General features: G+C 47.7%; 1 protein-coding gene across 1 annotated transcript in view; it reads left to right on the top strand.

Moving 5' to 3' along the window:
* LOC126212759 (protein twist-like) overlaps window positions 1-12,889 on the top strand; it is a 281,543-nt gene that overhangs the window by 130,437 nt on the left and 138,217 nt on the right. The window contains exon 4 of the mRNA XM_049940166.1: window positions 9,973-10,392. Coding sequence (XP_049796123.1) covers window positions 9,973-10,392 — 420 coding nt within the window. The remainder of the gene's footprint in view (window positions 1-9,972; window positions 10,393-12,889) is intronic.

Here is a 12,889-nt window from a genome sequence, read left to right as displayed (position 1 = left end):
TGTTTTTCATGGAGGCGGCTTGCACTCCTTGTTGTTCTGCGTGGTACTATCACACCACAGGCCTACTCTGATGCTTTGGCTCTAACCACTATGGGACTTAACATCTATGGTCATCAGTCCCCTAGAACTTAGAACTACTTAAACCTAACTAACCTAAGGACATCACACAACACCCAGTCATCACGAGGCAGAGAAAATCCCTGACCCCGCCGGGAATCGAACCCGGGAACCCGGGCGCGGGAAGCGAGAACGCTACCGCACGACCACGAGCTCCGGATTACTCTGATGTTTTAAGCACCTTATTTCTTCCCACTGTTGAAGAGCAATTCGGCGATGGCGGTTGCATCTTTCAACACGATCGAGCACCTGTTCATAATACACGGCCTGTGGCACGTCAATAACATCCCTGTAACGGATTGGCCTGCACAGAGACCTGACCTGAATCCTACAGAACAGCTTTGGGATGTTTTGTAACGCCGACTTCGTGCCAGGCCTCACCGACCGACATCGATGCCTCTCCTCAGTGCAGCAGTCCGTGAAGAATGGGCTGCAACTCACCAACGAACCTTCCAGCACCTGACTGAACGTATGCCTGTGAGAGTGGAAGCTGTCATCAAGGCTAAGGGTGGGCCAACACCGTACTGAATTCCAGCATTACCGATGGAGGGTGCCACGAATTTGTAAGCCATTTTCAGCCAGGTGTCCGGATACTTTTGATCACATAGTGTAACTTCCTTCGCGTTTCCATTTCACAGTCAAACCACCAGCAGTCTACGTGGGCAGCTCTAGTTGGTTAGAAATGTCCCTGATGGATCTGTTACTCGCGTGACAACCAAAGACAAGTCCACGTTGGAACTCACTTAGCTCTCCTGTCCAACCAATTTTGCCGTTCCTGCTTCTCCACTTCCAACACAACACTGCGTCACCTCCTTTTATATCCCATGAGGAGGGGCGCCAATTTTCGTAACACGAGTTTGCGCGCGACGCACTTTGTACACATGTATGCGCTAAATCACAGTTTAATTTTATTCAATAAAATTCTTCAGGGTATCAGACCGCATCGTCATAATTTAAAATGCGCCAACGTTTCGGCCAGCGTTGCAGCTAGCCTTCATCAGGGTCTTACGTTAACGTAAGGCCCTGATGAAGGCTAGCTGCAACGCTGGCCGAAACGTTGGCGCATTTTAAATTATGACGATGCGGTCTGATACCCTGAAGAATTTTATTGAAGAAGACAACGGCCGCGGAAGCCTACGCTTACAGTTTATTTTTAGTTTATTTAAGCAATACAAGAAACTTATATTACATCGACCGCCCGGTTAGCCGAGCGGTCTAACGCACGGCTTTCTGGAGTAGGGGAAGCGCCTGGTCCCCGGCACGAATCCGCCTGGTGGACTTGGGTCGAGGTCCGGTGAGCCGGCCAGTCCGTGGATGGTTTTTAGGCGGTTTTCCATCTGCCTCGGCGAATGCGGGCTGGTTCCCTATATTCCGCCTCAGCTACACTATGTCGACCATTGCTGCGCAAACGAGTTCTCCACGTATGCGTACACCACGATTACTCTACCAAGCAAACACAGGGGTTACAGTCGTCTGATGTGAGACGTTCCCTGGGCGGGGGCCGAACCGCACAGTAACCCTGGGTTCGATGTGGGGCGGCGGAGGGGTGAAGTGGACTGCGGTAGTCGTCGTGGGGTTGTGGACCACTGCGGCTGCGTCGGGGACGGAGCCTCTCCGTCGTTTCTAGGTCCCCAGTTAACATACAACATACGTACATACATCGCATATTACTTCACTAATTTACTATTTGATTAAACAAATAAAAAAATCCGTTCCGTGATCCGAGGCATGCTCCCTTTTTAAAAGCAGTTGATTTATCCACTACTGGCTTGCTAGGCCTATCGCAGCTTCACCAGAGCCCCGTTAGCCGTCACGTTTCAGGGTTCCCATAGGGCCTTCCCAGCTACCGTAGCGGTCCTGGGGCACACGAAGTCCCCGCTGTACATTGCCCCTATAGGCACTCCCCTACTTTGTGCCGTTGCCCATCTCCCACGACTTGGACGAGGGGTTGGACTTATGCACTGCTATGCCACTGTGGAAAAATCTATGAAAAGATCCTGGAGAAGAGAATAAGAAGCAGTATTGAAAGCAGACTGCAAGAGGAGCAGTACGGTTTCAGACCGGGAAGATCAACAACGGACCTCATATTTGCGGTAAGGCAACTGCAGGAAAGGCACTATGAGTACGGGAAGGACTTAATCGTGGCCTTTTAAGATATTGAGAAGGCGTATGACAGTATCTGTAGGGACAAGCTCTGGGATGTGCTGAACGCAAAAGGGATAGATGAAGAGATAACACGAAAAGTCAGAAAAATGTATGAGGGAAGTGAGAGTTGTGTGAAAGTGGGGAGGGAACGTACTGCATGGTTCAAGCTGGAAAATGGGCTGCGACAGGGAAGTGCACTTTCGCCTTTATTGTTTATTATTGTTATGGATAAAATCCTACAGCAAGTATCAGATGCAATTGGAGATCATAAAATGAAAGCAGTGCTTTTTGCCGATGACCTGATGTTATGGGGAAATTGCGAGAAGGAGGTGCAAGAGCAGTTAGATGCATGGGAGGCAACGGCAGCACAATATGGAATCCATTTCTCTGCAAAGAAAAATAATTATCACAACAAGGAAGAAGCATAGGCCAAATGTGGATATAACTTGTGGAGGGGAAAAACTACAAGTGGTAGAGAACTTCAAGTACCTGGGAAGCATGATTGAAAGTAAGGGGGGAAACGCAATGGAAATAAATGAAAGGTGCAGAAAAGCAGGGCATTTCTACAAATGCATTAGGGGGCTTATTTGGAGCAAGGAGGTGCCACAGAAATCCAAGGGAATTATATACCGAACCTACTTTGTCCCCATATTGGCATACGGAAGTGAGACATGGGTAATGCACAAAAGCGACAAAAGTAGAATACAGGCTAGTGAAATGAAGTTCCAGAGGAGCAGGTTGAGTGTAACAAGACGAGACAGATTGCGAAATGTGTATGTGAGGGAAAGACTAAAGGAGGAACCAGTACAGGACAGGATAGAAAAATCAAGACTGCAGTGGTATGGACACATGAAGAGAATGGATGAGGGAAGAATTCCAAAGAGGATGTTTGATCTGCAACTGGAGGGGAAGAGGCCCAGAGGAAGACCAAGAGATAGATGGGTGAAGGGAGTGAAGGAATGTGTGACGAGAAGAGGAGAGAACTGGACGAAGGTGGAAGAGGGGGAATGGTGGAAAGACAGAACACGATGGAGAGGCTTGTGTTCCCGACAGACCCAGCCAGTGGCTGGAAACTGTCCAAGATGATGATGATGATGATGATTAAACATATAAGAATCTTTCATATCACTTTATTCCCGCAGCTGACATATCAATCTACACTACTGGCCATTAAAATTGCTACACCACGAAGATGACGTGCTACAGACACGAAATTTAACAGACAGGAAGAAGATGCTGTGATATGCAAATGATTAGCTTTTCAGAACATTCACACTAGGTTGGCGCCGGTGGCGACACCTACAACTTGGTGACATGACGAAAGTATCCAACCGATTTCTCAAAAAAATGGTTCAAATGGCTCTGAGCACTATGGGACTTAACATCTACGGCCATCAGCCGCCTAGAACTTAGAACTACTTAAACCTAACTAACCTAAGGACATCACACAAGACCCAGTCATCACGAGGCAGAGAAAATCCCTGACCCCGCCGGGAATCGAACCCGGGAACCCGGGCGTGGGAAATGAGAACGCTACCGCACGACCACGAGCTGCGGACCCGATTTCTCATACATAAACAGCAGTTGACCGGCGTTGCCTGGTGAAACGTTGTTGTGATGCTTCGTGTGTGGAGGAGAAATGCGTACCATCACGTTTCCGACTTTGATAAAGGTCGGATTGTAGGCTATCGCGATTGCGATTTATCGTATCGCTACATTGCTGCTCGCGTCGGTTGAGATCCAATGACTGTTAGCAGAATATGGAATCGGTGGGTTCAGGATGGTAACACGGAACGCCGTGCTGGATCCCAACGACCTCGTATCACTAGCAGTCGAGATGACAGGCATCTTATCCGCACGGCTGTAACGGATCGTGCAGCCACGTCTCGATCCCTGAGTCAACAAATGGGGACGTTTGCAACACGACAACCATCTGCGCGAACAGTTCGACGACGTCTGCAGCAGCGTGGACGATCAGCTCGGAGACCACGGCTGCGGTTACCCTTGACGCTGCATCACAGACAGGAGCGCCTGTGATGGTGTACTCGTCGACAAACCTGGGTGCACGAATGGCAAAATGTCTTTTTTTCGGATGAATCCAGGTTCTGTTTACAGCATCACGATGGTCGCATCCGTGTTTGGCGACATCGCGGTGAACGCACATTGGAAGCGTGTATTCGTCATCGCCATACTGCTGCATCACCCGGCGTGATGGTGTGGGGTGCCATTGGTTACACGTCTCGGTCACCTCTTGTTCGCATTGACGGCACTTTGAACAGTGGACGTTACATTTCAGATGTGTTACGACCCGTGGCTCCATCCTTCATTCGATCCCTGTGAAACCCTACATTTCAGCAGGATAATGCACGATCGCATGTTGCAGGTCCTCTACGCGCCTTTCTGGTTACAGAAAATGTTCGACTGCTGCCCTGGCCAGCACATTCTCCATATTTCTCACCAATTGAAAACGTCTGGTCAATGGTGGCCCAGCAACTGGCTCGTCACAATACGCCAGTCACTACTCTTGATGAACTGTGGTTCGTGTTGAAGCTGCACGGGCAGCTGTACCTGTACACGCCATCCGAGGTCTGTTTGACTCAATGCCCAGGCGTATCGAGGCCGTTATTATGGCCAGAGGTGGTTGTTCTGGCTACTGATTTCTCGGGATCTATGCACCCAAATTGCTTGAAAATATAATCTCGTATCAGTTCTAGTATAATATATTTGTCAAACGAATACCCAAGTTCTAGGGGACTGATGACCAGAGATGTTAAGTCCCATAGTGCTCAGAGCTATTTGAACCATTTTGTGTCTCGGAGACCAGGACAGGGCCGGCCACGTGTGACGTCAGAAAGAGTGCACCGTTATTTGGCTGCAAGGGCGCGATGGTTCCGCCTTAGTACTGCAGGCAACTGCCATCTGACCTCGCAGCATCCCCTGGACGTGTTGTATCGAGGCAAACTGTGTACAGAAGGCTTCGGCAGAGTGGCCTTTATTGTCTGAAATCTACTGTCCGTTTACCTCTCGCGTGTCTCCACAAATGGGAATGTCTAGGATGGAGCCGTCAATATGCCACCTGGACATTGGAAAGGTGATCCAACGTTCTTTCCACAGATGAGTTCAGATTTGATCTGGAGAGTGATTCTCGACGGATTTGCATCTGGAGGACATGTGGAACACGATTTCGGGACCCAAACATTCTAGAAAGAGACCGATATCGAGGACGACCCCAATGGTGTGGACAGGGATTATCTTGGCCACTCGAACATCTCTTCATGAAACTGTATGGGTGGATCGGCAAGATTAAACTGCTGTCACGTGCCGCGCATGGGATCTCATGCGCGATTGCTGCGAGGTGCTGTGGGCCCAGACTTCGTACTGTTGTTGTTGTGGTCTTCAGTCCTGAGACTGGTTTGATGTAGCTCTCCATGCTACTCTATCCTGTGCAAGCTCTTCCATCTCCCAGTACCTACTGCAACCTACATAATTCTGAATCTGCTTAGTGTATTCATCTCTTGGACTCCCTCTACGATTTTTACCCTCCACGCTGCCCTCCAATACTAAATTGGTGATCCCTTGATGCCTCAGAACATGTCCTACCAACCGATCCCTTCTTCTGGTCAAGTTGTGCAACAAACTTTTCTTCTCCCCAATGCTATTCAATACTTCCTCATTAGTTATGTGATCTACCCATCTAATCTTCAGCATTCTTCTGTAGCACCACATTTCGAAAGCTTCTATTCTCTTCTTGTCCAGACTATTTATCGTCCATGTTTCACTTCCATACATGGCTACACTCCATACAAATACTTTCAGAAATGACTTCCTGACACTTAAATCTATACTCGATGTTAACAAATTTCTCTTCTTCAGAAACGCTTTCCTTCCCATTACCAGTCTACATTTTATATCCTCTCTACTTCGACCATCATCAGTTATTTTGCTCCCCAAATAGCAAAACTCCTTTACTACTTTAAGTGTCTCATTTCCTAATCTAATTCCCTCAGCATCACCCGACTTCGTACTGATTAACGATAATGCTTGACATCGTAGAGCAACACCGGTTAATACTTTATTGGAAGCGGAAAATACTGCACTCACGGTGTGGCCTGCTAGATCTCCCGATTTGACTTCCATAGATCACGCCTGGGATGCCCTAGGGAGACGGGCTGCATCGCGTCGGCATCCAGCAACCACTCTCCAAGACATGCGAGCAGCTCTGCAGGAAGAATGGGCGTTATCGCTTCAGCATGGGACTGATGACAGCATTCACAGCATGCCCCATCGTTGTTAGGCCTATGTTGGTGCCAGAGATGGTCACACCACATACTGAGTTCATTAACCAGTTGTCAGAGGGTGTGAGCAAATCCGAGAAGTTGGAAAAAAACGAAGAACATTTTTGTTTACCGTTATACATATTGAAGTTGATTACGTTCTGTATTATTTACATTGTTTCTACTCTACTGTCACCTGTTTATTCTGTTCTGTGGCAAAATAAACGCAACCTTGCAAAATTTCCGTTCGTTGCTTTAATTTCGGACGCCAGTGTCTATGTGTCCGTGCTATCTGGTGTCATTCCAGGTTGAACCAGTTAAGTTTAAATGGTTCAAATGGCTCTACGCGCTATGCGACTTTTCATCTGAGGTCATCAGTCCCCTACATTTCGAACTACGAGAGTAGTTCAATAAGTAATGCAACACATTTTTTTTCTGAAACAGGGGTTGTTTTATTCAGCATTGAAATACACCAGATTATTCCCCAATCTTTTAGCTACACAACACTATTTTTCAACGTAATCTCCATTCAATGCTACGGCCTTACGCCACCTTGAAATGAGGGCCTGTATGCCTGCACGGTACCATTCCACTGGTCGATGTCGGAGCCAACGTCGTACTGCATCAATAACTTCTTCATCATCCGCGTAGTGCCTCCCACGGATTGCGTCCTTCATTGGGCCAAACATATGGAAATCCGACGGTGCGAGATCGGGGCTGTAGGGTGCATGAGGAAGAAAAGTCCACTGAAGTTTTGTGAGCTCCTCTCGGGTGCGAAGACTTGTGTGAGGTCTTGCGTTGTCATGAAGAAGGAGAAGTTCGTTCTGATTTTTGTGCCTACGAACACGCTGAAGTCGTTTCTTCAATTTCTGAAGAGTAGCACAATACACTTCAGAGTTGATCGTTGGACCGTGGGGAAGGACATCGAACAGAATAACCCCTTCAGCGTCCCAGAAGACTGTAACCGTGACTTTACCGGCTGAGGGTATGGCTTTAAACTTTTTCTTGGTAGGGGAGTGGGTGTGGCGCCACTCCATTGATTGCCGTTTTGTTTCAGATTCGAAGTGATGAACCCATGTTTCATCGCCTGTAACAATCTTTGACAAGAAATTGTCACCCTCAGCCACATGACGAGCAAGCAATTCCCCACAGATGGTTCTCCTTTGCTCTTTATGGTGTTTGGTTAGACAACGAGGGACCCAGCGGGAAAAAACCTTTGAATATCCCAACTGGTGAACAATTGTGACAGCACTACCAACAGAGATGTCAAGTTGAGCACTGAGTTGTTTGACGGTGATCCGTCGATCATCTCGAACGAGTGTGTTCGCACGCTCCGCCATTGCAGGAGTCACAGCTGTGCACGGCCGGCCCGCACGCGGGAGATCAGACAGTCTCGCTTGACCTTGCGGCGATGATGACACACGCTTTGCCCAACGACTCACCGTGCTTTTGTCCACTTCCAGATCACCGTAGACATTCTGCAAGCGCCTATGAATATCTGAGATGCCCTGGTTTTCCGCCAAAAGAAACTCGATCACTGGCCGTTGTTTGCAACGCACATCCGTTAGACGCCATTTTAACAGCTCCGTACAGCGCTGCCACCTGTCGGAAGTCAATGAAACTATACGAGACGAAGCGGGAATGTTTGAAAATATTCCACAAGAAATTTCAGGTTTTGTCAACCAAAATTGGCCGAGAAAAAAAATGTGTTGCATTACTTATTGAACTGCCCTCGTACATAAACCTAACTAAGGACATCACACACATCCATGCCCGAGGCAGGATTCGAACCTGTGACCGTAGTTGCAGCGCGGACCGTCTGTGACGGTCGCTCGGTATCAGCTTTATGGTACAGACGGACTTGGTCTTCGCTCTGAGGAGAGTTCACAGTTAGAACAGTTAGGCACTGTACTGTTGCGAACCTATACGATTCTGGACTTAACCTCCGGGTTGGAAGTCGTCGTTGAGTACGCAGCGTTCAGTAATTGAGAGCACTTCCTCTGCCTATACTTACGTTGACACGTTTCTGAACTCCACCCTTGTGACTGGGAGTTCGCGTTTCTCGTCTGTAGAACACAGAGAGGAGAAGACAGCATTAGAGTATATTAGTCAGAGGAGCGCCTTCTGCCGTCCTAGTGTTTGAAAGAGTCCATTTGTGGCTGCAGTTCTTCCATCGTCGCAGAAGAGTACGAGGACCATCACATCGACGCACCGGACGCAGTACACACGGGTATATAGCAAACTGCTTCGGCTTATTAGGGCTATAAAAGCTAAACAAGTGATCATGTTAGTTTATTTCCACTGAGATTCCACACCACCGTAGATCATCTTTGAAAGTAGTGTCCTCTAGTGTTTGGTACATAGATGATGTCAGTCATTTCGCGTTAGAGATATTAGACTGCATAGTCATAATATTGGGCAGAGTTGGGCAATTGATCAATAATTTTAGTTAGGAAATATATACAATTGTACTTAAAGGGTTGATTTTAATCTATAATAAATATATATTGAACAACAACGTTTATCATTTACTAGTATTAGATGCCTACGTCATTCATTTATTTTTAGATTGTAATTTACATGTAAAAAAGAGCATTAAGAGAACCTAAGCTCTGCTTCAGAGCCAAATTATATATATCAAGAAAAGCGTTTCTGAAGAAGAGAAATTTGTTGACATCGTGTATAGATTTAAGTGTCAGGAAGTCGTTTCTGAAAGTATTTGTATGGAGTGTAGCCATGTATGGAACTGAAACATGGACGATAAATAGTTTGGACAAGAAGAGAATAGAAGCTTTCGAAATGTAGTGCTACAGAAGAATGCTCAAGATTAGATGGGTAGATCACATAACTAATGAGGAGGTATTGAATAGAATTGAGGAGAAGAGGAGTTTGTGGCACAACTTGACAAAAAGAAGGGACCAGTTAGTAGGACATGTTCTGAGGCATCAACGGCTCACAAATTTAGCATTGGAGGGCAGTGTGGAGGGTAAAAATCATAGAGGGAGACCAAGAGATGAATACACTAAGCAGATTCAGAAGGATGTAGGCTGCAGTAGGTACTGGGAGATGAAGAAGCTTGCACAGGATAGGGTAGCATGGAGAGCTGCATCAAACCAGTCTCAGGACTGAAGACCACAACAACAAAAATATAACCGTTTCAGTTTTTGCCCCTCCTGACAAACTAATTTTGCCCCCAATGGGTAAATAACTGTAGGCTGGGAGTCAGAGGAAGTAGGTAATGGTTAGTGAGAATCGCTAACCAGTCAGCTGAGACCATGTGATGAGCTTTGGAAATGAATTTACCTCACAACCTAGTAGGATGAGAGGCCCTCTGCCATGCGCCGTACGGTGTTTTGCAGAGTACGCATGTGGATGTTGACGTAGATGTAGAGGAAGTTAAGTCCAACCATACCAAAAGATCCATCTGTCTCTCCAGCAGGCTCTTCGGTCGACGAGGAAACGGAAGCTCGGGCCTGACTCGCCACCAGCGGACCTCCACCACCCCCACCTCCACGATCACGAACACCACCTGCACGATGAAGATCGTGACCAGCACCACCACGATCATGAGCACGACCACCACCACCAGCACCACGAGCACGAGCACGACCATGAGCAGCAAGCAGAGGGCGTGACGAGCCCTGGGTCCCCCTCTCAAGACCACGGAGTGGACTCCCCTGCTGGACTCCACGCGGCAGACCACGACATCCACCTGCAGCAGCAGGGCGTGGTGGGACTGCATCACCAGCACCACGACCACCACCACCACCACCACCACCACCATCACCAGCACCACCACCACCAGCAAAAGTCCTCGTCGGGTAGCAGGAGGTCCAAGTCGGCCCAGTCTCTGCAGGTAATTCTACGATTCTACAATAAGACCAGGCATTTTCTACTGGTGCCCAGTTCTGTTTTAGCATTCAGAAGGAATGCATTTCTGTTTGTATCGAAAGTAACAGGCACACCTTGTTATTAGAGCAGGTTTAACCAAACCGTCGGTGCAGTTTAATTTATTGCATTGGCCGTTAAGTCTACATTGGATTGCTCCCTTGTGTACAAGGTAACAGCTGCCAGTCTGCGATGTGGTGGAGTTGAACTTCCAGACAGCGATATAAGAGAAGGTATCAAAACCATTTAAAAGAACTGGAATATGTCGTCATGGTTCTGACGTTTATTCGATGGACGTATTCTGTTCCTTATCGTCTAATGGCAGGAAACGAAGATGCAGTTCAGATTACAGAGAGTGATAAAAAGATTGGACACAGTCGTCTACCAAAGTAGACTCAGCCAGAAATTTCTATGGCAGAGCTACACACATCACAAAAAGTTTTGCATCACCTCGGTTCCGAGAGTTCCGCAACCTGTACAAAAAATTGGGATATAGATCAACATCAACATCACTTCCGCCCATTTTATTGCTCGTGAAAACCACACATTGCATTCTGCGCCTCCATACAGCAAGAACTTCAGTTGTGGTGGTCCAGACTGCTGTACACACCAGTACCTCTAATACCCAGTAGCTCGTCCTCTTGCATTGTACAGAAAATTGGGATAGAGATCAACATCAACATCATTTTTTCATGAAAACCACACATTGCATGTTGTACCACCATACAGCAAGAACTTCAGCTGTGGTGGTCCAGACTGCTGTACACACCAGTACCTCTAATACCCAGTAGCTCGTCCTCTTGCATTGTACAGAAAATTGGGATAGAGATCAACATCAACATCATTTTTTCATGAAAACCACACATTGCATGTTGTACCACCATACAGCAAGAACTTCAGCTGTGGTGGTCCAGACTGCTGTACACACCAGTACCTCTAATACCCAGTAGCTCGTCCTCTTGCATTGTACAGAAAATTGGGATAGAGATCAACATCAACATCATTTTTTCATGAAAACCACACATTGCATGTTGTACCACCATACAGCAAGAACTTCAGCTGTGGTGGTCCAGACTGCTGTACACACCAGTACCTCTAATACCCAGTAGCTCGTCCTCTTGCATTGTACAGAAAATTGGGATAGAGATCAACATCAACATCATTTTTTCATGAAAACCACACATTGCATGTTGTACCACCATACAGCAAGAACTTCAGCTGTGGTGGTCCAGACTGCTGTACACACCAGTACCTCTAATACCCAGTAGCTCGTCCTCTTGCATTGTACAGAAAATTGGGATAGAGATCAACATCAACATCATTTTTTCATGAAAACCACACATTGCATGTTGTACCACCATACAGCAAGAACTTCAGTTGTGGTGGTCCAGACTGCTGTACACACCAGTACCTCTAATACCCAATAGCTCGTCCTCTTGCATTGATGCATGCCTGTATTCGTCGTGGCATACTATCCACACGTTCATCAAGGCACTGTTGGTCAAGATTGTTCCACTCCTGAACGGCGATTCTGCGTAGATCGCTCAGAGTGGTTGGTGGGCTGCGTCGTGCATAAACAGCCCTTTTCAATCCATCCCAGGCATGTTCGATAGGTCTGGAGAACATGCTGGCCACTGTAGTCGAGCGATGTCGTTATCCTGAAGGAAGTCATTCACAATATGTGCACGATGGAGGCGCGAATTGTCGTCCTTGAAGATGAATGCCTCGCCAAGATGCTGTCGATATGGTTGCACTATCGTTCAGAAGATGGCATTAACGTATCGTACAGCCGTTACACCGCCTTCCATGACCACCAGCGGCGTACGTCGGCCCCACACAATGCCACCGGAAAACAGCAGGGAACCTCCACCTTGCTGCACTCGCTGGACAGTGTGTCTAAGGCGTTCAGCCTGACCGGGTTGCCTCCAAACACGTCTCCGACGATTGTCTGTTTGAAAGCACGTGCGACACTCATCGGTGAAGAGAACGTGATGCCAATCCTGAGCGGTCCATTCGGCATGTTGTTGGGCCCCTCTGTACCGCGCTGCATGGTGTCGTGGTTGCTAACATGGACCTCGCAGTGGACATCGCGAGTGAAGTGGCGCATCGTTCAGCCTATTGCACTGAGTTTGAGTCGTAACACGACGACCTGTGGCTGCGCGAAAAGCATTATTCAACATGGTAGCGTTGCTGTCAGGGTTCCTCCGAGCCATGATCCGTAGGTAGCGGTCATCCACTACAGTAGTAGCCCTTGGACGGCCTGAGCGAGGCATGTCATCGACAGTTCCTGTCTCTCTGTATCCATGTCCGAACATCTTCGCTTTGGTTCACTTGGAGACGCCTGGACACTTCCCTTGTTGAGAGCCCTTCCTGGCACAAAGTAACAATGCGGACGCGTCGAACCGCGGTATTGACCGTCTAGGCATGGTTGAACTACAGACAACACGAGCCGTGTACCTCCTTCC

Source organism: Schistocerca nitens, chromosome 11 (genome assembly GCF_023898315.1).
Source record: "Schistocerca nitens isolate TAMUIC-IGC-003100 chromosome 11, iqSchNite1.1, whole genome shotgun sequence".
Taxonomy (NCBI): domain Eukaryota; kingdom Metazoa; phylum Arthropoda; class Insecta; order Orthoptera; family Acrididae; genus Schistocerca; species Schistocerca nitens.
This window is presented reverse-complemented; position numbering and strand designations above follow the sequence as displayed.